Here is a 27,567-nt window from a genome sequence, read left to right on the forward strand (position 1 = left end):
AAAAAAAAAAGTTTCTTACGAAATAAATGAAAACCAAAACCAATGTAAGTCAAATGATTTCAGTAGATTGCATTGTAGAAAGACACCTATTGTACGGGAGTCGACCAGAAATTAAAAGGAGGAAATCGACTCCGTTTACCTGAAAATCCGCAAGAACTATCACAACATTTTCAAACTTCACAGAATCTGTACGAAAAGTTGTCTCACAGCAAAGTTTGTTTAGAAAGATTCTTAAAGGTTTTCTTTAAAAAAGACGACTAATTGTATCTCTGATTTTTCCTGAGAAGACTCGATTAAATTTGTATTGAGAACATTAAGATTGAAATCAAAGTCAATGGTATACTCTTCACAGACGAGTCTCAATGAAATATTTAAATTGATTTTCGATTAGAATCTAATATCATCCTACAAATATTTTGGATTGGATTAACGGGATAAAGTAGCGTAACAAGTAGGCAATCTGCCAAAAGGAATGTCCCCTGAAAGTCTTTCTACGGGAAACTTGCCTCTATTTAGGTATTAATTAAGAGACACGAATAAAATCCGGAAAACTCCAAGTGGCAAGTCGTTGGTCAGGCGCGAATGACGACCAGTACACAAATATTTTAGGAAAAGATAATTTTGAGATTTCGACTTGACGGTGTAGGTCACATCACAATCAATGGCTACAAAAATCTTATGTCTTCTCGGGAAGTCTTGCAACATATTAGGTATCGCAATGAGATTCTGGAATCTTATGTTCATTCATTTTTTGCAGCAATGTATTCTGAAGCCATATTAATGAACAATAATGCCTTTCACAAATTTTGTTTGGTAGACCAGTATGTCAAAAATAAAATCGTAGTCCGAATAGATTATAGTTTTATCTGTCCTAAATCATATTGAATATGTTTGAGACGCTTTTTCAAGACGAACTGCAGTTTCATTACATTTTCTACACTTACAAATGTAGATCTAAATTCTTTGCAGGATTGGCAATTAATCATTCAAGTCGTCATTAACAGCTTTACTTGCAACGTGCCGAATCGTCATCAAGCTTATATTGCCAGGAGATTGAACATCCTATCGAAGATGTTTTACAATTAATATTTTACATTTTTGATGTTAATACGCATGTGTAATTAAATATTTAATAAAATTCTTTCTTCTATCATGCATGCCATGCAATAAATTTAGCCTACAAATTCCGTTAAAATCTACAAAAGAGAATATTTTAAAAGTGATATTAAATCTTACAGATCATCATACTGAATTGAATTTTCTTCTTGGTTATCGAAGTAATTTCAATCATATAAGCTAAAAATTACAAATTTACTTTTTTTTTTTTAAATCAAGCATTGAATTTGTGTACATAAAATTTGTGTTTATAAGATTTTGAATTTGTATTTCCCGTGTATTTATCATTATAACTGAAAATTGAAAAAAATAATGAATAACAACAATGTAAAGGTCTTAACTGAATATTAATAATTCACTTTTAAAAATATTGGACACATTTTAAAAAATTGATAGAAATAATAGATTTATGAAAGTTTTTGAAATTTAATGAAAATTATATTTAATGCATTATTTTAACACCATGCGGCGCTAGATAGAATCTTTTATTCTAGGACTTCACAAATGGATTTGTAGTGCAATAGGAGTTACTTGAATTTTACAGTGTCGAAAAATCTTTAACGTCAACAACAATCACGGGACTAAATGTTTATGTCGACGAATGCTTAATTAATTATTTGACCTTCGGTGTTAAGTTTCTTGAATATATTGTTAAATTGAACTTACTACCTTCGTAAATAAGAATGCTGTGTCGATTGTTACTGGTTATTACATTCCCGTTTTATATATCTATGGAAGTGGGTAAGTTTTGCATTTTATTTTTCTGAATAGTTATGATAAATTATAAGTCAAAAAAGAACGTCGTTTTTATAAACTATGAATTGGGTATGAAACTTAATAAACGAAAATATTAAATCGATGATATATTTAAATACATATATCGTATTTAATATTTATACGCGTGTCTTAAACATTAATTTAACATACTATGTAATTTATATCAGTTAATTTCAGCCACATTTTCTGTATAAAGTTAGTTTTTTCATTAAGTATCACACAAATATAATGGAAATTTAACAAAGGAAGTAAATCACAAGACCTAGATTTATAAAAAGCATTCAAACCTGGAAGAATCTAGAGATGCTTTTCAGTAATACGCTAATGTTTTAACTATTGAAACAAATCTTAATAGCTGTTCCAATCGGAGTCAAAGATTTACTTATTATTCAAAATAATGGATTTCCATAATACTGCTGCATCTCTTAATAAACAAATAATATCAGAAGAATCAACATTATAAACGAGTGATTCTATAATGTAAACATTCTGTTTGGCAACAAAATCCAGTACAGTATAACATTTTTTTATTTTTTTTTTTATTTTTGACAAGTAAGTTTTTCTATTTTCGTCATTTTTCTTTTTGAATGGAAATGTGAATTTCGCGTTACGGTATATAAAAGTTTTTAAAAACATACATTACGGTTTGGACATAAAGTGTTCATTTCCATTGCAAATGATAATATACAGATACTCTTCGTTTTCGGACTGAATGAGATTCGTACACGACTTTCGGATATGTAAAACCGTATAGGAAAAAATTATAAAATATAATTCTTATTTAAATAGGAAATTTTGTTTTTGCAGCGAATATATTAGAATGGATAAAACATTTAAAACATTAAAACCATAGATTAAACAATAAAATTTTATTTTTGCAATAATTCAGATGTTACCAAAAGCAAAATTGGCAGAAAGTGATATTGCACGATACTTTTAAATTATTGTTTGTAGGCTAAAATTATAAGAAAGTTCGAATTTGGTATTTAAAAACCAGTTTAGGAATATCAAAGTACTGATATGTACAAAAGCGCGAATTGTAACTATAGGTAATCCTCGACTTTCTAGGATTGTCTATAGTTAAAATTTCCAAGTTTTCAAATTCTTACAAATTCAATTATAAATTTAAAACACTAGTCATTCGACACTTATCTGTATATAAAAATATCTTATATTTTTCTAACATTATTTATTGATAATGAAAATGAGTACTTGGCATCCAAAATGATGATAATATAGGCTACTTTTAAAATCTGAGGAGTTTATGGTTTTCAATTATTGCTTCTTTTATAAGAAAATACTATTTATTATGACATCTGTTTACATTTTTTATAACTTTCGTTTTTCACATGGAAATTTATCAGCAAAATGTCTCGAAGCAATGAAGTTTTTATGAATTAAAAAATTTTCGGCAGAAATATTCACTTCGAGAATAATGTTCTCGTATCACCTGATTGCATGTGCCGCCTTGACGTTACAAATATAAATTTCTAATAAAAGTTTTACATTTCTTTAATTCGTAGATGAGTGTTAACACTTCTTATTCAAAATATAACATGTATCCTTAATGAACAAATTTCTCAAATTTCATTGTAATTGAAGAAACTTCAGGATTGAAATATAGACTGACAAAAAAATTAAAATAAAAAAGATCTCAATGTATTTTAATTGAAAATAATATTTATTATTTTTAGATAAAGTAAACAGAGTATTTAGACATCAATATGAACAGATCAATGAAACATATTTCAAATTTATAGCTACAAACATAAATACAGATAATCAAAAATCTCAACGTTTCTATTGTTATGAATACAAGCATGGGATGCATTATTGTTTTGTGTTCATATCGCGACCACATAGATAAATATTTTGGAATTCTTAACGCCAAGAGCTTTTCTATAGCTTTAAGAACTCAAAAATATTTATCTAATAACAATATATTTTCACCTGAATTTAATATTGTGTAATTAAATTTGATTGAAGAATAACATCGATTATCATTGATATTTGTGTTTTACTTCAATCAGAATGAGAATCATATATATCGACTGCTTGTAATGTAAATCCTTTATTTATTAAGATTTATGGTTTTTGTTTTAAATATAAAAGCAATTATATTTTGAAATTGTACCTGAATTTATTTATGTATATAATTTCCTGTTTTCATTGTTATGTTATTATTAGTCTTGTCGGTGTATAAAAATATATTTTAAAAGTTAATATTTCAAAAATGAAAATTTTAATTAGATTTTTATTTTAAGGATCCGAACCAAAAATTCAACCTTTCAATTTTCCCGAACGTGTTGTGGAAGGAGAAAGTACAAAAGTATTATGCACCGTAACTAAAGGAATCAAACCAATTAATTTTCAATGGATGAAAAATAATAAAGAAGTGGACAGTAATGATAATATTGAAATTACGAAATTGAAAGACATATCGATATTGATAATACATCGAGTCACTTATAAAGATACTGGCAATTATACATGCATCGCACGTAATCCAGGCGGTTCGACAAATTACACAAGCCGTTTAATAGTAGAAGGTAAATATATTTATGTTACGAGATATATTTAATTATATATTACATATATTATATGTTAATATTATATGTTATATATATTACATGTTATTATATGTTAATATATATTACAGTTACGAGATATATTTAATGATATAAACTAAATTTTTTATGATTGTATTAAAAATTTACAATGTATTAGTAGAACAAAGAAAAAAAATTACAACAATACAGTATAGAAAATACAGTAGAGCGTCGTTTATCCGAAGGTCGGTTATTCGAAACGTCGGTTATCCGAAGGAATTCCAGTCAACAAATTTAAATTTTCGCCAGTGCTGTGGCGCTGTAATCTTTGGCTATGTCTTCAGCTACTCAAATATTTTACGTTTTTGATACTAAATTAACTTCTGAAGTATAATTTTTTATTGTTTTTATATTTTTCAATATATTTATTTTGTTTGTACAAAATAAAAAAATAATTTTTAACGATACAATAGTCTTCGTTAGGCTTAACATCGACGAAAATTCAACGCGAAGCGACACGCAACGGAGAAAAATTTCAACACGGGATAAATTAATATATTTTTTCGTACATAATTGGTTATCCGAAAAATAAGTTATCCGAACAACCCCAGTCCCCAATTGATTCGGATAAACGACGCTCTACTGTATTCATTCGTAAAATATGTATATGTTATACATATACTTAATCTTTCATTTATGCACATTATTTTTCAGATTTATTGAAAATAGTTTAAGGCAATTCCTTTTATTAGAAAATTATTTATGATATTACAAAAATTTTCATAAGGTCTTTTCCTACTATTGAAGAACTTCTATTAAAAAATTATAATACACTTCTTCCAATTTAATAAAATTGCAATTAGTCGTAATAATTGTGATTCTGATAATCACATTTAACTTTCTTCATCTATCACAGGTATAGTATTTCTGTTGTTTTTTGAAATTATATGTTTTTTGAAATTATATGGGCAACTTACAGTTATATACGCTGTTGAAAAGAGCATTATAAGACGTATTACAGTAATTCGTTTTGCAGAATAATTTTAAATATGAATTATCAATATTATTATTTGATATTTTTCTTTGTAAACAAGAAATAAATAATACTTTCATTACATATATAATATAATGAATACATATTTGTATAAAATTTAATATTAAAATGTAATAAGGAATTATATAAATTTCAAACAATCCATAAAAATGATTTTATTGTCTTCAGCATAAAAAAGTATGGAAAAGTTATGATTGATCATATTTTTTTAAACATCTAAAACAGTTTATTTAGATAATATTTATAGAAAAAATTGCCAAACAAGAATAATTGGGCTGCAATTTGAAAAATTTATAGACCTATAAATTCCCACTGTAGTCCGTCCGTTGTCTTTCCTTAATCTCGAGAACGAAGTTAGATAGATGAAAGCCGAGACCAGATATAGAAAAATTAGGGACAGGAGGCCCCGATTGATTTGCAAACCGAAAGTCACGTTACTTGAAGCGTGCAATGGCATAACTTTGTAAATGTCCTTTTTCTCTAAATTCGTTTTATTGAATTGAATTTTAAATGCAACGAGCAAATATTTATTGTGACATCGTCACAATGCCAGGATGAAATTTTTAATCATATCTTTATTCATTTATTTAATTTAAAATATATGCTCTCCTCCTCAAATTAGTGTCTTGTCCTCAAATTTTAAAAAAGTATGATTAAAAAATGCAATCCAACCGAAACAAAGAAAAAGAAAGTAAACCCAAAACTAAATTTTCTTACAAATTTATTCAAAATGGTATCCTGCTGTTTCGATAGATCCTCTTGGCTTGTGTTTCATACTCTTGTTAAATATTCCTAATGTTACGTATTTGCTCTCATTCGTTTTCGATACACAGTCTTAAAATGTCAATGTACAGTACTTTAAATGTCTCAGAGATAAAAAAAAAAAAAATCCGATAGGTTCATCAAATTCGATGATTGAGCAGACCATTTAACGGATCACCCGCAACAAATACATTTTTGAGGAAAATAGCCATTCGAATACTAATGAATTCTCCGACTGAAGTGAGCCAAGGCGCTATCGTTCATGAACTATATTTGTAGGATGACGTTCAGATATAAATCGTCCATTAAATAGTGCAATTCATTTCGAAATAACTGCAAATAAATGTCAGATGCGGAGGTAAAAATGTCAGACATATTAAATGATCATGCACCATTTCAGCCCAAACGTTTAGACTCAACTGATGTTAATGTTTGTTCTGTCGCGCTGAATGAGAGTCGTCAATGCTCCAGATGTGATTGTTAAGGTAGCTGAAGACCCCGTCACGTCTAAAATCAGCTTCATCAGTAAATAAGATAAATACAAGATATTGAGGACAACAGCGCACTTTTGTTGAATGCGTTTGTAGAATGTTCGTGAAGAAAAGACTGCACTCGTCTTCGCCTTATGCTATATATTTCTTCATTATTTAATTTTTATCTGCAGAATCATATAATGGTATAATATGCTGATCCAGAATTCCATTTTTACATCTCTGAAGATACATAATAGGAAGATACTAAACATATCTGTACATCCATTCATTTCTATGAATTGTTCCAAAACTGTTATATTATCACGTCAAAAAGTGGAGACATTCGCAGGATAATGGATTGTTCCTTGTTCCTCTAGATTAAATTACTCTAAAGAAATCTCTGGATGCATATATTAAAAATGTATAACTTTATTGCTTATGTAATTAATTGATATGAATCAAATGAAATATTCTCTTTTACGTCAAAAAAATGAGAAGACTCATTCTTGATTTCTCATTCTACTAATATTTGAATATGTTAAGTAAATATTATAAATAGGATGTAAATGTATATTTTAAAAGAATACATATACATGTATAGACACATATAAATTTCGAAATACTTTAAAATTATGAATCATTTTCAATTATTAATTTTAAAAATACAAATAATACGTTAAAATATAAAGTAAGAAATTTTCAAAATTATATTATTTATGTTATAATACCAATTTCATTCACCGTGTGGCGCTGAGTTGCAAGTGTAGTAGAATGAGTTGCTTTATGCATTTCAGAGAGTCTCAACGTTACTAGTAGTGTTGAACAACAACTTGGAAATCTGTGCAATTTTAGTTAGAGAATCATGACTTTTGGCCTCAGTTTGAGAAGAATAAGCATTTGGCTTACTGTTATTCACGTATCTGCTTCTGTATATTCCGAAAGTAAGCTTCATTGTTTTCTTATTTAGCTGATCGTATTCATATTTAGTGAATGCTACGGGTATTCCAAGTTACTGTTAATTTCGCTGCGTAAATCAATGTTAATTCTAATATTAGTAATTGAAAAGAACTTTTACAATTTCACATAAAATTTCTGTTTTTAGGCGGAATTCCTAATTTACAACCATTTCATTTTCCTGAAAAAATAAGCGTTGGTGATACAGCCAAAGCATTCTGCACGGTTACAAAAGGGGCTAAACCTTTGGAATTTCAATGGTTGAAAAATGGAACAGAAATTAAGACTATTGAAAATATTGAAATTAGTAAACTGAGAGATATATCAACTAGTGTGTTAATAATAAACAATGTTAGAGCAGGAGATTCAGGCAATTATACATGCACTGTAAGAAATAGCCAAGGATCCACGAGTTTTAGTAGTATGTTGATTGTTGAAGGTGAGATTCATAAAATAATGTTTTTTAGTTATAATAAATAGTCTATGGAATGACTGTTTTTCAAAAATGGCACTGTTATGAAGCAAATATATATTATAATTTTTCGTTTTTCAGAAATTTCACATGAATGTTGTTGTTATATAAAATCATTCAATTCTCATTGTGCAAATACTTTGAACTGTATATTTTAATGAAAATGTTTCTGTTAAGTTTCACTTTTGTGTTAAATTTTGAATAGCTCCACCTAGTTGGACAGTGGAACCTTCTGATAAATCAGTGCTCCAAGGAGAAATTGTGAATTTTACTTGCCACGCTTCTGGATTTCCACAGCCAACTATAACTTGGAAAAAACTGTCGGGTAATTGCAGTCATTATTTTTATTCCTTTTACTTTATCAACAGAAAAATATTTAAAAACTGATTAGCTTTTATGTTTCCGTAGATAATCCGCAATCTGCTATTCCTACCGAAATATTTGTTGAATCGACTAATGGCATTTTGTCATTTACTTCAGTGACTTCAGATGACGATGGTACATACGTTTGTGAAGCAAAAAATGGAATTGGGAGATCTCTGACCAAAACAGTTTCCTTAACAGTTGTTGGTTAGTTAAAGCTAATTATTTTAATTTTTGAAATATTAATTTTTCAATATCGCTAGCACAGCAAATGTTATTACAGAAATTTGCCAAAATAAACGATTTAAGAGTTATTAAAGTATTTTCACTCACAGTTCGTTTTCCTTCCACTAAGTGGCGCAACTTGTCTATATACAAATCAGTTTCTTGTCGCCATTATCTAACATTGCCAAGTGTGGTCGGTAGAATTTAAACAATATATATTAAGTTTAGAGAAAATTTACTCAGTGATTTAAATATCAAACTGTTGAGTTGTGTTTTAAATATCAGTCATTCTATAGTTTTATAAACAAGTAAGAAATTGGACTATGTTGTGTATTTGCTTAATTATGCTGATGATAACATGTGCACTGACAAAAGGTGAGCTACATTTCTTTAATAGATTAAAACTTGCATTTGGTGTCAACTCTTTAATTAATGATATTTTTTCAGAGATACCAAAATTACAACCATTTTCTTTTCCTCCAATTGTTCATATAAATAGCCGAACAAGTGCAATTTGTTCTGTAGAAAAGGGAGAAATACCTCTATCGTTTCGTTGGTTAAAAGACGGGAAAAATGTAGATGCTTATAAAAATATCGAAATAGAAAGTCACAGTAAATTTTCTGTTATAGTCATAGACCCAGTAGACACAACTAATTCTGGTAATTATACATGCATAGCTAGTAACAGTGCTGGAAGTGATAGCTTATCTGTTTTGCTACATGTCGAAGGTAAATTCTTAATATTAAATATACATAATAACTTTTAAATCTTAAAATTTGTACAAAAGTACATAGTTTTTGTTTAAAGCACCTCCAGTTTGGCGTAAAGAGCCATCTGATTTAGAAACGTCTATTGGAGATGAGATCAATTTAAATTGCGAAGCTTATGGATCACCAGAACCACACATTATCTGGAGAAAAATTTCAGGTAAATACAATTTTAATTTATTCTCTATAACTAAATGTGTGCATGAATAATTTCTAATCTATTATATTCAGATAAAACAACAGAGAAATTAAATGATGAAATTAAAATAAAAAATGGTTCATTGCACATAAAGAGTATAACTGAGGAAGATGCTGGAATGTACCAATGTGAAGCATCAAATAACGTAGGAAGTAGTTTAAAGAAAACAATTGCTTTAATTGTTCGTGGTAAGAATTTCTTAATTTTAAATATCGAATTACTAATATGTACGTAATTAATTCATAATTGCATTTTTATTTAAATTTTTATCAATAAATAGCATTATTAAATGTTTTAAAATTTTAAATAGATCAATAAAACTCATTATTCAAAATAATTGTTTTCACAAACATTTCGAACATTTTTTTCTGTGAAACATGTTGTTGTATGTGTATAGTACATATTAGTACCATTGCGCGGCGCTCGATCATGAGAAATTATTAACAGGAAACTATCATTAAACACACTGACTGCGATGCAACCAAAGTATTTGTTAAACTTATGCTGATATCTAGATTAATATAAAACGAAGATGAACCTATAATTTTGTGATAGACTGAATTTAGAAAAATGTTGTTACTTTTAATAATTTGCTTCAGCGGATCATTTGTGATTGGAGAAATCCGTCGCAGTGGTAAGTACAATAATTTCATTCAATATTATAATTTAAATTCAGCCGAAAACTTCAAATTGTAGATTATTATTATTTGTTTTTATAGGTACAACATTAAAAATTCAGCCATTTTATTTCCCTCCAAATCTCTCAGCAGGACAAAGTGCAAAGATATTATGTACTGTTATACAAGGTTCAGATCCTGTTAATTTTGAATGGTCTAAAGATGGCCAAGAAATTACTTCGAGTAATAATATAGAAATAACTACTTTAAAGGATATATCAATTTTAATAATTAATAGTATTGGAGTTAAAGATTCTGGGAATTACACTTGCACCGCCACTAACAATTTCGGTTCGATCAATCACACGAGTTTATTAGCTGTTGATGGTATGCACATGCTTCTAAGTATTACCACTTAGCCATAAAATTAAAGGACCAGTATTTTATGATTTAGTTTCGTTAATTCTGCGTAATTAATTTTAATTAAATTTGAAAAAATTATATAGGCCTTTTTATCTGGTAAATAATAGTCATATTACAATTTGTTGATTTTGTATTCAATAATTAATTTATTTCGCTAATGGTAAATTAACGAAATAAATGATGAAACATATTCGTGTATTATGAAACTCCTTAATTTTTGGCTAAATATATATATATATATTTTATATTTTTAAATATAAAAAACGATTAACTGAACGTTAATGCAGCACCTCCGAGATGGATCTCTGAGCCTCAAGACGTTGATGTGAGAGTTGGTAAGCCTGTTCAAATTGAATGCTCAGCATCAGGATTTCCATTGCCGAAAATATCTTGGAAAAGATTCACCGGTAATCCTTTGAACAAGTTACTTCTATTATTTTGAGTTTAAAAGTCACAGTTTCTCGAATTCATTATGCTAGAGGACGGCCAAGTAATGGAACCATTGGCTTTACAAAGCGAAAATGTTAGTTTAAAATTATCGTCGGCAGGACTTAAAGATGAAGGTAGTTATATATGCCGAGCTGAAAATGGAATTGGTGGTCTTCAAAAAATTATTAGAATAAGTATACTCGGTAAGACACGGAGATTTATTTTGACTTGAAATTGTTAATCTGTACAAACGAGAATTTTTATAAATAGTTTTTAAAGACAGTTTATTCGATTTACTTATATGCAAAGTATAATAGTTATTGAAATAATCCATTTTTAAGTACAAATTTTTTCGTAAAAACGGTTTTCAAGGAAACCAAATAAAGCTTGAATTAAACGCTAGCGTATAGAAATATGAAATATAGTCACCATGTGGCGCTCCAGGTGAGAAAGAATTGAGAGAAGGAGCCATTCCACATTATTTGTTGTTCGTTGCTGTTGCCTGTGAAAGTAGCGCAGCTTTAAGAGTGAGTCGCGATATTTAATAATTTAGGATAAGACTACAGAAATGAAGATAAAGTTACTAATAATTTTGAACGTTTGGATATTAAATATCACAGCTGATAAATCTGACAATAGTAAGTAATATTTTATTTGTGTTTCTTTTAAGATTTAATTCATTGAATTCTTGAATTACACCACATTATTATTATAATAATCTGGTCTCAATCGATCAGTTCTAAATTACTTTGATATATAATTTGATAAGATATAATTTAGTAGTTATAATAGCTGATATTATTGTTTTATTTTGATAATTGTTAAATTTTTACAGATAATAGTCCTAAAATACAGCCTTTTAACTTTCCGCCAAATTTATCTGTTGGACAAAGTACTAAATTTTTATGCACATTAGTAGAAGGTGCTCATCCAGTTAGTTTTCGTTGGTTTAAAGACGGCCAGGAAATTACAGGAAATAAGAATATAGAAATAACCAAACTTAGGGATATATCCATTCTCATATTTAACAATATAAATATCGAAGATGCTGGTAATTATACTTGCATTGCAAGCAACAAATTTGGTTCGGTTAATCATACCAGTTTACTAGCTGTCGAAGGTAATATTTTATGCTTTTATGAGTATTTGTATATTTTGGTATTTATGAAAATTAGAAGCCATATTACAAATACCCATTGGTAATATAGCTCCACCAAGGTGGATTTCCGAACCTCAAGATATAGATATTACTTCCGGAAATTCTATTAAAATTAAATGTTCGGCTACAGGATTTCCTATTCCAAAAGTATCTTGGAGGAGAATGAACGGTAATGTGAACGAATTCGTTATTTTAACTTTACTTTTAGAGTTTTGCCATCAATACTGATCCCATTTACATTTTCAGAAAATGGTCAAGAAATAGAAGAGATATTTTCTAAATCTCAAAACGCAACGCTGGAATTAAATTCTCCAACTTCTAGTGACAGTGGAAGATATGTTTGTAAAGCAAATAATGGAGTCGGTGAAATTAAAAAAATTATCAAGTTAACTATACTTGGTAAGAATTTTTGTGGGGTGATATAAAATATATAAGATGATCTTAGTCTTTAAAAATTGTAAAAAATACTGCCAAAAAAAGCTTTCAACAATAGTTACAAATGCAAACGCTAAGTGGCGCTTTAGTTTGTATGAAAGAATGAGCCATTGCCTCTATCGCCGTTCTACAGCGTATAAGCGACTGTCTCTCCGATAGCAATATCAAGCAGAATTTTTCACATATTGTCTGGCTTTTAAATCAAAAATGAGTATTACTATATTTGTAGTGTTTTCGATATGGATTATCTCAGTTGCATCCGATATATCTGATAATAGTAAGTAGTATTTTTTTAATAAAAATTATCTCATTTAAATTCTATATAATAGAAGCGTCTTTATATATCAAATCATATTTATATATTTCTCTAGATAATGTTCCAAAAATACAGCCTTTCAATTTTCCACCGAATTTGTCTGTAGGACAAAAAACAAAATTTCTCTGTACTTTGGTTGAAGGTGCTGATCCTGTAAATTTTCGGTGGTTTAAAGATGGTCAAGAAATTACTTCTAATAAAAACATTGAAATTACTTATCATAAAGACATGTCTATTCTCTTAATAAATAGTATTAACATTAATGATGCTGGTAACTATACTTGTACTGCAAGTAACAATTTTGGATCTACAAATCATACAAGTTTATTAGCTGTAGAAGGTATGGACATATGATTTTATAATGTACATATATTTATGATATTTTAAGCATGAAAATAAGTTAGTTTAAGACATTCATAATATTCAGCACCTCCAAGATGGCTTATGGAACCTCAAGATATTGATGTCAAAGTAGGAGTTTCTATTCAAATCGAATGTTTTGCTGCAGGATATCCAACACCAAAGATAGTTTGGAAGAAAATATCCGGTAAATTTGACATCTTTTATTTTTTAAAGATAAGCTTATTTTAAGATAATGAATTATAACTTTTTATATATTTTATATATAGAAACTGGCAAAAGAATAGAATCATTAGGTATACAATATGGAAACTCTACGCTTACAATATCAAGTGTAGAATCAGAAGATGGTGGAAATTATGTATGTAAAGCCGAAAATGAAATTGGTCAAATTCAAAAAGTCATTCGCGTGACAGTACTTGGTAAGATATTCATTAAAATTTTTAAAAATGGAATGATGATTGCTGATTAATAGTCTATCGTAAAATATTTTTAAATTGGAGGAATTTTGCATCTGAATTTAATACTCTATTTATTTATAATAATTATATCAATGCACAAAACCATATTTCATAAAATTAGTTTTAAGAAATCACACAGAGTGGCGCCCTTTGTCAGTAGCCTTTGCTTTAGCATTGGTAACGACGACGCATAAATACAAAGCTCTCGTATCGTATGTGTTTTATAAGAACACCTCATGATATAGACGTTCCAGATCTGTATAAACAACTGAAAATTATGACATTCATTCTGAAAAGTTGTGTAGTGATTATAATTTCAATCATTATCCAGAGTCTAGCAGGTAAGGAATTCAGTATTTTTTAAATTCTAATAATTTTATCCATAGTATATATTGCTCACACATTTTTAATACAGAAATTATATTTCTAGAATCCCCCAAAATTCAACCATTTTATTTTCAATCGGTAATACAAACTGGAGGGAAAACAACAGTAACTTGTGCTGTTGAAAGAGGAGATTTTCCTTTAGAATTTTCTTGGCGTAAAGACGGAAAAGATATTGATAAAGTAGAGAATATTAAAATTAGTTCTCATAAAGAATTTTCTGTAATTATAATTGATCCAGTTCTGTCAGAAAGTGGAGGTAATTATACATGTAATGTGAAGAATTATCAAGGCAGTGATAGTTACACTGCATTATTAACAATCGAAGGTAATCGAAGGAACTTTACTATGTAATTCAAGTAAGTTTTGAAATTTTTATAACTATATTTTAAAATTTATAATTATTTTTAGATCCNCATATTTCATAAAATTAGTTTTAAGAAATCACACAGTGTGGCGCTGTTTGTCCGTAGCCATTGCTTTAACATAGATAACAAGAGGGTATAAATACAAAGCTCTCGTATCATACGTGTTTTATAAGAATACTTCATGATATTGAAGGTCAAGATTTATAAAAACACGTGTAAATTTCGAAGCCAAAAACTACGATGTTCAGTGAGAAAAGCTGTATAGTGATCTTAGTCTCAATGATTATTATTCAGATTCTAGCAGGTAAGGAAATCATATTTATCTAAATAATAATTTATGTAAAATTAGATATTGAGCGCACACTTTTAATATGCCTATTATATTTCTAGAATCTCCCAAAATTCAACCATTTAATTTTGAATCGGTGATACGAACTGGAGGGAAGACAACAGTAACTTGTGCTGTTAAAAGAGGAGACTTTCCTTTAGAATTTTCGTGGAATAAAGATGGGAAAGATATTGATAAATTAGAAAATATTAAAATTAGTTCTCTTAAAGAATTTTCCGTAATTGTAATTGATCCAGTTCTCTCAGAGAGTGGAGGTAATTATACATGTAACGTGAAGAATTATCACGGCAGTGATAGCTATACTGCATTATTAACAATTGAAGGTAATTACATAATTTTTAGCATATAATTCAAATAACAGTTTTTAGGTTTTTATGATTTATATATATTATATGTACTTTTTTCGTTTATGATTATTTATTTTAGATCCTCCGTCATGGTTAATCGAACCTAAAGACATTGAAACACCTGCTGATAGCGATGTAATATTACAATGCAGTGGAAACAGTTCTCCTAAGCCAAAAATTAATTGGTGGAAAATATCTGGTAAAATATTTGTTTATAAATGAATTATAAACAGTTCAGAGAATTCTGAATTTTATATGAATTTACAGATATAAACGAAAAGCAAGAATTAATATCTTCCGATGGAATATTAAGATTATCCAAAATCACAACAAATGACAGTGGAAGATACTTATGCACAATATCAAATGGTGTGGGGAAAGCTCTTAATAAAGAAATAGTTTTAACTGTTCTTGGTAAGATTATTTTCTGAGTTATAAATTATCAAGAGTATAGTTCAAATCTTTAAAATCATTAGCTCTTAGGGAAATTATAGTTGATAATCTTAATACGTATTTCGTGCACTGTGTGGCGCTGAGTGACTTTGTATGTCTTTATTCTATCGCCATCTTCAAATGAAATAGATGTTATTTTCATATGTGTTGGAGTACAAACTACAACTCTTCAGAGATTTAAAACATGTGTCAATTTTTTTGCGTTAAACTCCAACTGATAATTTTCCCATATTTATTAATTCACGTAGTAAGATTTGTCTTTGTAAATGGTGAGTAAATCTGTTATTTATTTACATTTCATAAACTAAACAATCTAACTGATTCATATTGCATTTTTAATGTACTATATATATTTATCTTAGGAGAGATTAAAATACAACCATTTGCTTTACCTCAGAAAGTATCTGAAGGAGAAACTATAAAGATATTATGCAGTGTTACTAAAGGTGAAAAACCACTGCAATTTCAGTGGCTAAAAAATAGAATAGTCTTAATCAATGACAAAAAAATAGAAATAAACACAGGAAGAGACAATTCGATTCTATCAATTGCAGATGTAAATTCTAAAGATAGTGGAAACTATACATGTGTTGTTAATAACAGACTGGATAAATCAAATTATACCGCAGCATTGATTGTTGAAGGTAGGTTTTTGTCTCAGCTAAAAATATATTTAGAAAATTCTTAAGTGAATATCAATTACATATGAAACCTCTAGCTCCTCCAAAGTGGATTTTAGAACCAACTGATATAGATGCACATTTTGGAGACAGAATTGAACTTAATTGTAAAGTATCTGGCTTTCCAANGAGTAGATAAATCAAATTATACAGCTGCTTTGGTTGTGGAAGGTATGTTTGGTTTTAAGAAAATAACTATTATATTTTTTAACTAAGTCGAACATGTTTGACATTTGTGAAATCATAACATCTAGCTCCTCCAAAGTGGATTTTAGAGCCAACTGATATAGATGCGCGTTTTGGAGACAAAATTGAACTTAATTGTAAAGTATCTGGCTTTCCAACACCTCATGTGGTTTGGAAGAAAATAAATGGTAAGCATGCTTATTTATGTATTCATTTTCTTATTGAATTTACTTCTCATTTGTATGTAAATAAAGAGCGCGGTTCATTTTACTTTATTACTTATTAATTAAGTTTGATATCTCATAGATCATAACGATAGAGAAAGTTTGATTGAGAAAAGTGAAGACGTATCACCCAATGGCAGTCTTATTATATCACCAGTTAGCGCTTCACACGATGGTAATTATGAATGTGAAGCATCAAATGGTGTAGGAATGCCTTTAAGAAAAATGATTAAAGTTACTGTTCTTGGTAAGGTTGTCAATTTATAAATATTTTAAATAAAACTTAATTTTATGAAACAAAATTATCAGATTCATACTGATCCCTAAATAGTACAAATTTTAATTCATACGTGGCGCTGATGATTGTTAGTGAGGGAAGAAAGATACATTCATGTTACACACTGCTTACCAATATTTCGCGATTTAGAGTGGTTCGAACTTTTTACGAAGATATGTCAGTGTGATTAAGTAAGAAGCAAGTAAAGAAAATGTTTAACAATATATCATTTAAACGGATACACATTAATACGTACAGGATTTTAGGATTTTATCTTTGTTTGCTGGGTTTTGTCAAGGGTAAGTAAATTTCAATAGATAGTTTTCCTTAATATAATTCATGATTTATTATTGAAGACGTATCAAAATAAATATTTAATCATTTTTATATTTTTTAAAGGTGATACACTTACAATACACCCGCTCATTTTCCCTTCTAAAATAAGTGAAGGTGATAACATAAACATTATGTGCAGTGTAGCCAGAGGCGAAAAGCCATTTCAATTTGAATGGTTAAAAAACGGAATTAAATTAAAAAACGAAATTAATGCCGATATTTCTATATTAAAGGACACCTCTATCTTATCGATCAATAATATCGATATTAAAGATAGTGGTAATTACACTTGTATTGTAAGAAATAATGCGGAAATTGCAAATTTTACTTCACTTATGATAGTTGAAGGTAAGTCAATTCTTCTTTCATTTAAGTTACATAGATTTAATGTTTTAAAGTATGAAAGAAATTATATTTAAAATATATATCATTAGCACCTCCTCGTTGGGTACTAGAACCAAATGATGTCGAAATTCAATCAGGTCAAGATTTTAAGCTTAATTGTGAAGTAATTGGATTTCCTATACCTCGAGTTACTTGGAAAAAGATAGGTAAATGTGTATAAAAACCAAGAAAATCAATAATAACGCTTAAATAATTTAAAAAATGATTTTATAATGTAGAAAATTCAGGAGGAAGCTTTGAGAGTAGACAAGACGTGATGTCACATAATGGAACATTGATGTTATCATCCGTAAGTGAAGATGATGCTGCTGAATATGAATGTGTGGCTACAAATGGCGTTGGAAAATCGTTGATAAAAAAGATTAAAGTCGTCGTGTTGGGTAAGACGCTTTATAAACGGAGAGAATTAATATAACTCTGTTTAATCAAAGTAAATTGCTTTTCGAATTACCTAAATTTACACAAATGGTTCCTATTTTGCCCACGTCGGGGCGCTTATTGACTTTGTCATGTCGATATATCCAAACAACGGAGTGGAAGAGAAAGAGATGATTAACTTTGGTCAGAAATTTATAAGAATTATATAATAATTAGCATTAAAAATACCCTGAACTCAAAGAATGTTATCAAAAACTATAGTGAAGATCTGTAGCATTGTTTTCACCAGTCACGTCGTTTTAGGTAAGTAGACATGTTATTCGATAAATTTTTATCATTTTATAATTAATTTTATATCAATTTAACACATTACATTTAGATTTATAATTTTTTTTAAATTTAAAAACTTTCCTATTTCAGAAAGTAATATGTTTAATTTTATTACAGGTATAGTACCTATCATTCAGCCATTTACCTTTCCTAATATGCTGATAGAAGGCGACAGCACTAAATTACTATGTGCAGTGCTAAAAGGCGATAAACCATTGAATTTTAAATGGTTTAAAGATGGAAATGAAATCGTTACTAACTCAAATGTAGAAATATTAATATTACAAGATAGTTCTATACTTACTATACATCATCTAAATGCAGAAAATAGCGGTAATTATACATGCGTGGTGAGTAATGCCATGGGAGTAACTAATTATACAACCAAGATAACAGTAAGAGGTAAATTATCCTTATCATTTTAAATTGTTAAACGTAGATAACTCCGTATTTATTAAATTTATTAGTTGTTTGAAGAGGCAATGAAATAATATAAAATATGGCTACTCTGGGTATAAGAAGTTAATGAATTTCCTATTCGATTTTATAAGCCGTTTAAAAATACTTAAGTGTTAATCTATGTAATCCTATATTTCGTATACTCTACTTAATAGGATATAAAAATAATTAATTAATAATGTTATAACAAGATTATTTTTATAAAAGGAAAGGGGTAAATATTAACAAAAATTATATGATGACTTCTCAACAATTAATAAATTTAGAAAAAATATAAACTTTATATATTAAATTATTTTGCAATTATCAATGATATAAACTACAGAAAATTAATCTTATTGTTAATTTATCATATAAATTATATTTGCATAATAATTCGATTAAATATAAGAAAATCAATAAAAATTATACACTGAAAATTTTCACTATAACTTAAAAAAATAATTAATTTCTTAATATTTTAAATTATTTCTAGAATCAGAAATAATTAAAAACACTTAAATAATCACTATTATAAAAATAATTTTTCATTTTTCATTGTAAATTTTCTGCCAGAAATATTTAATAACTATAAACTTAATTTTAATATTGTTCAACAAATGATAGATTTAAAATTATTACAGCTGAACCAAAATGGGTTTTGGAACCCAAGGATATGGAAAGTACTTTAGGTAGTGCAATTACCATAGAATGTTCGGCATCTGGATTCCCATTTCCAAATATCATTTGGAAAAAATTAATCGGTGAATTGTTTATTATTTAACTAAATAACACATTATATAAAAACATAAGATATTTCTGTTTTCTACTGTTTTCATAAAAATTTTTTTCTCGTTTAGGGGATGATATTACAACTAGTCAAGAACACGTGATTAATAAGAACGGAAGTTTATATTTTCATGCGTTGACTAGAGAAGACAACGGGTTTTATGTATGTCAAGTCGATAATGGGGTTGGACAGAGTTTAAGAAAAACTATCAAACTACGTATTTTGGGTAATTAGAATGATAAAATAAAGAAAATATGTTATAAAAAGATATGCTACTTATTATATTTCGTTATTTGAGTATAAAATAGTCTTTTGAGATAAAATAACTGATGGTCTAACTTGTGAGATGAAAATAACTTGTTTTACTTGATCTTTGATCTTTCTCGGAGTTCTGTTTGAATTAATTAAATTAATGAGAAAGTGGAACTTGTTGCTTTTTTTTAATTTTATTTTTGCACGCAATCTGATTAAAACTAGTTTCGAATTAATAAATTTTATACAGCTACCCTCACTGATTTACAATAAAATTGGAATAAATACATTTATCACACTTTCCTTTTTAAACAGTTTTTATTTAATATTATCATTTAATGATAGTAGCGACAAATATGAATTTTTAAACACCAATATAGATTTATAATGAAACATATTAGTTAAATTAAGAAGTAAGTGGGATGTAAGTATTATGCTGAAGTTAGGATATAAGTTAACCTTCAAGCATCATTAACATATATTTTGTTTTACATTAAATAATACAATTAAATAGTATAAGAGCTATAGAATTTGCATTATGATTAGTTTTACGAATTCATATTCATAATTTTTAATTACAGAGAGAATAAAAATATTTTTAAAGGTTATTTACATCCACTACGTTAATCACGTGTTATTGATTTTCGGAATTTTCTCAATTTTTTTCTTTAATTTTTCTACAAATTTAACGTGTAATTAAACTCTTTTTTAAATTGAATATCGAACTCGATAAGAGAGATTATCACTAAACGAATTTGCATATGCATTTAATCGATGTACTGTACATTAGAAGAGAATAATTAATAATTCCTTATCGTGTTGCAAATCTTGGTGTTTTATTTTCCTCTGCATTTAATAAATATTGATACACGGTAAAAGGTGTTTATTCATGCGTTGCTTTTCACTGAAATTTCATGAAGTCATTTAACTCGTCTACGTTACATCCCGTGTTTAAGAGCTGACGATTATCCTAGTTGTAATTTGTTATAAATATGTTTTAAAAGGGAAATTGGTTATTATATATATTTATAGATTATGATTATAATAATTTAACCGAAATATTGCTATTATTTTTATTAAATCGTATATATGTTATAAAAATTTTTATTTAATTTGATATTGATATAACTTATTTTGAAGGTTGCCTTTATCGTACGTCATATTTTCATACAGTACGTCACTTATATAATAAGATTTAAGTGTAATAAATTGTTTGTTCGTGATTCATTTTAAAAATCTCTTATGAAGAACTGATTTAATTTTGTCGCTTTAATTTTCAACTGTGCTTCTAAATATTATTAGAATATTAACGATGACTCAATATTGTTAACATAATTATTCGAACGTAATGATGATACAACTGTTTTAAAACAAATATCCAATTTATTACCTATTATATAAATATGTAGTATACGTAGAAACAATTATGTATGAAGTGCAGAAATTATTGCGAGATAGTCAGCAGTGTAATGTTTCTGATGAAAATTACAACAGACTGGAATAAACATCTGGCAAATATACTGACCTTGCAGATGAGATTTGTGGGTCAGCAAGTGGGAAACGAACAAGGAAGTGAAAATACTGTTATACTCTGCATGTAACTCCGATCGATGAGCGTGTAGTTGACCTGCGAAAATAATAATTACTCTTATTGAATTTCGATAAAAAGAAATATAACTCTACTTAAATCATTAGAATAAAATTTAAATTATATATATATTAATTTTTAAATATATTCAGTACCAGCCAAATTTGAAGAAAAGTTTGCTGTTGTGTCATCGAGAAGGGGAGATAGTACAAGCTTAAAATGCGAAGCAACAGGAGATCAACCATTATCTATCGTATGGAAAAAAGATATGGTGGAGTTGGGTAAAAGTGGTGGAAATAGGTAATTACGAAAATTATACATAATTTTAATTTAATAGAAAAAATTAATTAAAAATATGATATTCAGATATGAAATATTTGAGACGTTAACTGCTAAAGGTTTGAAATCGGAATTAATAATAAGAGAAACCGAAAGGACGGATAGTTCAATGTATTCCTGTGCTGCAGAAAATCCTTACGGAAAAGATGATAGAAACATGAAATTGCTGGTTCTTGGTATGAAGAACGTAAACCGTTTAAAAAAATCAATAGTGACTCTAAGAATTTTTAATATATAGGCCGTATTTATTTATTTTAGAAGTTCCGGCGCGACCGCTTAATGTTAAAGTTCATGACGTTTGGAGTAGAAGCGTTAGTGTTAGTTGGTCTCCCCCGTATACAGGAAATAGCCCGATAACTCAATATGTGGTACAGTATTGGCGAGATCAAGGTAATTGATTATTTGATAAATGTAAAACTTAAAATATATATATACAATATATGTATACGTAGTACATTTATAGGTGCACCACATCGTCTACAAGAAAAAGATGTTACTAGTTCTCAGACATCAACACTTATTAAAGAATTAAATCCCGGAACCACTTATACATTAAGTGTTGTTGCTGAAAATGCCGTTGGACGAGGTGAATCTTCTCAGACTGTTACTTTTACCACAGGAGAGGAAGGTAAATAGATAATTAATTCTTTAAATCTGACTTTTAATAAAATTTTAATAAAATTGAAATTTTTAAAAGAACCTTCTGGAGCTCCAATTGATGTCAATGTTGAGGCTAAAGGATCTTCATCTTTGTTTGTTAGTTGGAAGGTCAGTAGTGCTTAATTATTCAATTTTCATAATTAAATTTAGAATTTTTAAAATATTTATAGTAACTTTAAAATTTTAAAAAATAGTTATTTTATTTATTTGAGAGAGAATTATTAGAATGCACAAACATGATTTTATTTAAGATTTTCACATATGTATATATCTGTTGTAGGATCCTCCACGAAGTGATTGGAATGGACTATTGAAAGGATATTATGTAGGTTATAAAGTGCTTGATTCAGCTCAACCATATTCTTTTAAAACATTAGAGTATAGTCAGAGTGCAATTCATGAGCATATGATCACTAATTTAAGAAAAGATACAGAATATAAAATAGTAGTTAAAGCTTTCAATGCAGCAGGTAGTGGTCCAGTTTCTCAGGATGTGCTAGTGAAGACATTGGGAGGAGGTTATATATTTGTTTTATAAATTTTATATTAAGAAATTAAATATAAATCACACATTTAATGTATAATTTTATTATAGATCTTCCATTGCCTCCTCATATATTTCTTGCCAGTACTACTGATAGTTCTATTAAAGTTCAGTGGCATCCACAAGATACAAGAACTCCTCTTACAGGTAAAACATTACCTTAAATATGATTTAATTTTCAAAATTTTTTAAATTTAAAATTCTACTTAGTATTAATATGTTTTGTTAATTAGGGCATGTTATTCACTATCGAAAGAAATTTGAAAGATGGCAGCAAATTCCAGTATTAACTCCTTCCGAAAATGTGTTTACTATTAATGGCTTAGAAAGTGGTGCTGAATATCAATTATATGTCACCTCAGCTAATGAATTTGGAGAAGGAGATCCTAGTGAATTATTGAATGTTAAAACAACTGGTCATAGTAAGTAATTTTACTTGCTAATTTTATCTGTAGAAAGCATATTAGCTAACATGAGTGGAACAAATTATCAGTCAATCAACTGAAAATTTCAGTTTAAATAGAGACCACAAATAAAAAGAAAAAAAAAAGAAAAAATTGCTGCTTTTAATGGAGCAAAAAATTCAAGAACTAAGAAAGTTCAAACATCTTTAGAGCTTAATTGCATATCAGAATTCAAAGAACATTCTGTTGCATGAATGTTCATGTTTCCACAGTTACAAAATATTCTTTTGAACTCCTGATAATTAGCTGTTAAGATTAAATGTTTGACTATTTTTCTTTTTGGTAATTTTTTGTTCCATTACAAGCAATAATTTTTTAAAATCTTGTTGTGGAATTAAGCTTGGTATATTCCATAACACCATGTTTTCATTATATATTTTTATTTATAAATTTATTTTTCTTCTCCAGTTACAAATATATACAGTGTGTCATAAAATTTATATTTAAAACATAAATTTTTTTCACTTTGTTAAAAATAAGATAGCCTAAATCAAAATTCAATGATTTCTCTGAGATTTATAGGGGAAAGAATTGGTTAATTAGTGAATTGATATAGTTTATTATATCAGTTAAGAGAGTTGTATTATATTTATTGTTTTTAAAATGTAATCCATGTCAATATTTATTTTGAATTGTTGAATTATTTATAGGCAATGACAATTTAATTTTGTTAACTGGTGGCCAAGATGCTCCGTATTACTTAGATTTATCACTGTTGGTACCTATAGCAGCTTCTGTCGCAGCAATTATTGTTGTAACTATTGTAGTATGTATTTGGGTACAAAAAGCAAGAGGAAGAAGAAATTTAGAAAGAGGTAAACTTTTTAAATAATATTTTGTTCATTAATAGATTTATGTAATTACCATTTTAACTAAAGCCCTTAGAGAAGAGAAACATTATAATTATGGCCCTGCTTCTCAACGGTATGTTGACATAGAAAAATCAAGACAATATCCTTATCCAGATTCTGATTTATCTTCCAATTATCCAACACCATATGCTACAGTACCAATGAGAGATGATGTGTCAGAAAGTGGCAATGATCCTCATCAAGAAATGAAATCATTTCTTCCACAAGTAAAATAATTTTAATATTTTATTGTTTATAAATTATTCTAATTATAATCAAGCTGTATTATTTTTCTTACAGAATATGAAAGACAGACCTCTTCCTGTACCAAAGACTAGCTCATTGAAGAAGAAAGATGAATCTCATATTTATGATAGTCCACAATGAGTAAAAGATATAATGTAAATTATACACACCCATTGTTAAAATTTTATATAATCCCTTTATCCAACTAATTTACAGTGTTGTTTGCCCATTTATATATTTAACGGTTACAAAAATACAAATGTATCTTGTGAGTAGAAATCCCACAGTGGATGAAATGGTAAATAAATAAACTCTTAATGCAGTATAATATGCAAATAAATCAATAAAAATAAACGAACAACAAAATTCTGTCCATTAACTCAGTTACTTATGTAGTGAATGCATGAAATATAGGATAATTTACCATTTCATCAACATTGTGCACTGTTAATTTTTATTTAAGATGTTGCACCATCGTTAGAAACTAAAGAAGAAAAAATAATTATCAAAAGATCATAATGAACTGGATGTAAGTCATTGAATTATTTTAAAATATAAAATATAAAAACTCCTTCCCTTACTAAAAATTCCTCACAAATTTCAAACTCCAATTTCATTTTAATATCTTTATATTACTTATTGGATTACATCCAGTATATTCTGATCGTTACAAATAATAGCTATTTATATAAATCATATAAATAATTGTCATTTTATATAAATTTGTGTCGTTAATTAATGTTAGATTTATTAAAGAATTAATTATTGTTCCAAATTGCAAGTATTGTTTTCATGCAGAAAATATAAATATATATATATATATATATCTNTTTATTCCAAATGTAATAACTATAATGTTTCATTTGTCAAAAAATATCTCCTGTAAGAAAACATCATTTTCAAATCTCAATTTTTACAATTGATTTTTTAATTTATATGGAAAAAATACTTTTTTAGTGAAAAATAAAATAAATTAAAAGTTTTTTCTTCGTTTGTAAATTGTATAACAATTTTTCTGTTTCTTTATGATAGTAAATAGTTTTATTTACAGATTTAATGATGGAAATTTTTATGAATGAGGATGATTTCAAAGAATGCAATCAAATTCAAATTTTCTAGTTAAGCTATACAAATTAAATTACATGTATAACTTTTGTCCATTTTTTTAAAATATTTTAATGCTAAATATGATACGTGTATATGTATATTAGAAGCGAATATTCTAATAATGATGCAATAGATTAGCTGTACAATGAAACAGGTCTAATGTTTCAATATAACAATCTTGTCTATTTACAATCTTATCTATTCTTGTGATAATGAAAATTAAAATAAACTAGAATTATTACTATTTGAAAAATTTAGAATAAAATTAACCCATTATTTAATTTTTAATTAATTATTTACCCGATTTATTTTTTATATTAAATTTATGAAAAACATTTTAAAATTAAAGTTTAGAAATTTCCTACGGTAATTTTTTCCTTATTTTATGAAAATGTTTTTTTAAAATTGGTAAACCTAATGTAAAATACTTTGTTATGTCAAATGAATATTTATTTATATTAATACGAAAAACAATAAGATCCCATTATACAGGAGAAAATCTTAGAAATACTAACTTAAAGTCCTTGAGGAGCTTATATTTAATACTACCAAATATATTTCTCATTAAAAAAAGAAATTAATATAAGTAGTACTACGGTTCTTTGTTATTCCACGGTTAATTATACCATTAAAAAATAAGAGAGAGGATATAGCATGAAATTAAATGATATTTTGATAATTTGATATTACGAGTTTCCTGTAGACAGCTGACAACAATCAACCAAATTATATATTAAACAATAGATTTTAAAAAAAGAAAATACGGCATATCAATTAAAAAGAATAGAAAATATAATTTTCATTGCTCATAATATCCATAAAATTAACTATGAAGAAACACTCATTGATCGGATTTGCAAATTATCTATTCGTATTTCAGAGTAGCTATGATATGAAAATTTCGAAAATCATAAAATAATCTAAAAATTGAAATTTAAAAAAATCACTTTTAGTTTTTTAATCATTCGAAAAATCATTTACGAAAGGATTTCTTATGTACAGTACTGTACTATACAAGATAATTAATTTTTTATTTACGTTCGTCGTTCGTTATCGAACTTCGCTATTAATTAAGCTATTTGATTTAATTGTTACCATTTTAAAATCATGCTTTGCTGAATTAAATTAAATTATTTTACATCAAAAACCTATTATTTATAAAATAAGGTCATAAAGATAAAATATATAGGTTGTTTAAAATAAATTAAATATTTAGCGATTGTAAAAAAATTGCGAGTTATAATATCGTGAAATTTTCTACATTAATGGAATTTTTACGATAAATTTTACTGATAATTCTGAAAATTGTTCTAGGATTATATTTTTGTGTACTAAATACTTTAAATTATCATTGATTCATTCTGTTTTTATGATTGACCTAATCATTTTTAAACGTAATATGGCATAACATTTTTTTTTCGTTTTTAATGAATTGTTATTTATGATTTTATGTAATATTTTAAAGGTAAGGAAATCCTGTTAGGAAATATGGTCGGCCACAATGTTTACTATTACGGTCGAGACCGATTCACAATGCAGCATAGGTACGGAAGGAATGGTAAACAATACTATAATCCATGCTACTCCATAATGATCTATATATACGGAATCGCACGAAAAAAATATTCGGTACCACACAATTCCGTTTTACGCAGGTTT

General features: G+C 27.6%; 9 protein-coding genes across 10 annotated transcripts in view; all 9 read left to right on the forward strand.

Moving 5' to 3' along the window:
• Positions 1 to 4,382: 4,382 nt before the first annotated feature.
• On the forward strand, positions 4,383 to 8,732 carry LOC111626100 (Down syndrome cell adhesion molecule-like protein Dscam2). The gene is made up of 5 exons (XM_023369387.1): positions 4,383 to 4,442; positions 7,526 to 7,672; positions 7,834 to 8,124; positions 8,363 to 8,482; positions 8,566 to 8,732. The coding sequence occupies exons 2-5, from the start codon at positions 7,594 to 7,596 to the stop codon at positions 8,730 to 8,732; spliced, it is 657 nt and encodes a 218-aa protein (XP_023225155.1). The 5' UTR covers positions 4,383 to 4,442; positions 7,526 to 7,593.
• A 357-nt stretch (positions 8,733 to 9,089) lies between these two features.
• LOC111626147 (Down syndrome cell adhesion molecule-like protein Dscam2) lies at positions 9,090 to 11,413 on the forward strand. Its single transcript, XM_023369447.1, has 7 exons — positions 9,090 to 9,120; positions 9,193 to 9,474; positions 9,554 to 9,673; positions 9,745 to 9,900; positions 10,432 to 10,716; positions 11,040 to 11,159; positions 11,232 to 11,413. The coding sequence occupies exons 1-7, from the start codon at positions 9,090 to 9,092 to the stop codon at positions 11,411 to 11,413; spliced, it is 1,176 nt and encodes a 391-aa protein (XP_023225215.1).
• Positions 11,399 to 12,708, forward strand: LOC111626109 (Down syndrome cell adhesion molecule-like). The gene is made up of 3 exons (XM_023369396.1): positions 11,399 to 11,819; positions 12,017 to 12,301; positions 12,390 to 12,708. Exons 1-3 carry the CDS (start codon positions 11,750 to 11,752, stop codon positions 12,566 to 12,568), a joined length of 534 nt encoding a protein of 177 aa, XP_023225164.1. The 5' UTR covers positions 11,399 to 11,749; the 3' UTR covers positions 12,569 to 12,708.
• A 274-nt stretch (positions 12,709 to 12,982) lies between these two features.
• Positions 12,983 to 13,923, forward strand: LOC111626148 (CAVP-target protein-like). Its single transcript, XM_023369448.1, has 4 exons — positions 12,983 to 13,052; positions 13,147 to 13,431; positions 13,519 to 13,638; positions 13,721 to 13,923. The coding sequence occupies exons 1-4, from the start codon at positions 12,983 to 12,985 to the stop codon at positions 13,921 to 13,923; spliced, it is 678 nt and encodes a 225-aa protein (XP_023225216.1).
• On the forward strand, positions 13,897 to 14,704 carry LOC111626121 (Down syndrome cell adhesion molecule-like protein Dscam2). 2 transcript variants are annotated; one of them, XM_023369408.1, is made up of 2 exons: positions 13,897 to 14,253; positions 14,328 to 14,704. In XM_023369408.1, the coding sequence occupies exons 1-2, from the start codon at positions 14,127 to 14,129 to the stop codon at positions 14,648 to 14,650; spliced, it is 450 nt and encodes a 149-aa protein (XP_023225176.1). In that variant the 5' UTR covers positions 13,897 to 14,126; the 3' UTR covers positions 14,651 to 14,704. The 2 variants fall into 2 exon arrangements, with proteins under 2 accessions (XP_023225176.1, XP_023225178.1); XM_023369410.1 differs by having other exon boundaries at positions 14,343 to 14,704.
• A 111-nt stretch (positions 14,705 to 14,815) lies between these two features.
• LOC111626149 (titin-like) overlaps positions 14,816 to 27,567 on the forward strand; it is a 99,074-nt gene continuing 86,322 nt past the window's right edge. Inside the window, exons 1-15 of the mRNA XM_023369449.1 lie at positions 14,816 to 14,968; positions 15,055 to 15,336; positions 15,440 to 15,559; positions 15,628 to 15,774; positions 21,850 to 21,997; positions 22,064 to 22,212; positions 22,295 to 22,426; positions 22,500 to 22,664; positions 22,734 to 22,804; positions 22,977 to 23,214; positions 23,292 to 23,387; positions 23,474 to 23,662; positions 24,355 to 24,519; positions 24,583 to 24,782; positions 24,856 to 24,931. Coding sequence (XP_023225217.1) covers positions 14,905 to 14,968; positions 15,055 to 15,336; positions 15,440 to 15,559; positions 15,628 to 15,774; positions 21,850 to 21,997; positions 22,064 to 22,212; positions 22,295 to 22,426; positions 22,500 to 22,664; positions 22,734 to 22,804; positions 22,977 to 23,214; positions 23,292 to 23,387; positions 23,474 to 23,662; positions 24,355 to 24,519; positions 24,583 to 24,782; positions 24,856 to 24,931 — 2,242 coding nt within the window. The 5' untranslated portion in view covers positions 14,816 to 14,904. The remainder of the gene's footprint in view (positions 14,969 to 15,054; positions 15,337 to 15,439; positions 15,560 to 15,627; positions 15,775 to 21,849; positions 21,998 to 22,063; positions 22,213 to 22,294; positions 22,427 to 22,499; positions 22,665 to 22,733; positions 22,805 to 22,976; positions 23,215 to 23,291; positions 23,388 to 23,473; positions 23,663 to 24,354; positions 24,520 to 24,582; positions 24,783 to 24,855; positions 24,932 to 27,567) is intronic.
• LOC111626122 (tyrosine-protein kinase receptor cam-1-like) lies at positions 15,829 to 16,608 on the forward strand. The gene is made up of 2 exons (XM_023369411.1): positions 15,829 to 16,082; positions 16,176 to 16,608. The coding sequence occupies exons 1-2, from the start codon at positions 15,998 to 16,000 to the stop codon at positions 16,499 to 16,501; spliced, it is 411 nt and encodes a 136-aa protein (XP_023225179.1). The 5' UTR covers positions 15,829 to 15,997; the 3' UTR covers positions 16,502 to 16,608.
• LOC111626112 (Down syndrome cell adhesion molecule-like protein Dscam2) lies at positions 17,163 to 18,209 on the forward strand. Its single transcript, XM_023369399.1, has 3 exons — positions 17,163 to 17,479; positions 17,580 to 17,864; positions 17,951 to 18,209. The coding sequence occupies exons 1-3, from the start codon at positions 17,392 to 17,394 to the stop codon at positions 18,079 to 18,081; spliced, it is 504 nt and encodes a 167-aa protein (XP_023225167.1). The 5' UTR covers positions 17,163 to 17,391; the 3' UTR covers positions 18,082 to 18,209.
• LOC111626118 (Down syndrome cell adhesion molecule homolog) lies at positions 18,314 to 20,042 on the forward strand. The gene is made up of 3 exons (XM_023369404.1): positions 18,314 to 18,602; positions 18,747 to 19,031; positions 19,712 to 20,042. The coding sequence occupies exons 1-3, from the start codon at positions 18,542 to 18,544 to the stop codon at positions 19,849 to 19,851; spliced, it is 486 nt and encodes a 161-aa protein (XP_023225172.1). The 5' UTR covers positions 18,314 to 18,541; the 3' UTR covers positions 19,852 to 20,042.

This window comes from Centruroides sculpturatus, unplaced genomic scaffold, assembly GCF_000671375.1.
Source record: "Centruroides sculpturatus isolate CEXI.00-Female unplaced genomic scaffold, Cexi_2.0 scaffold305, whole genome shotgun sequence".
NCBI lineage: Eukaryota > Metazoa > Arthropoda > Arachnida > Scorpiones > Buthidae > Centruroides > Centruroides sculpturatus.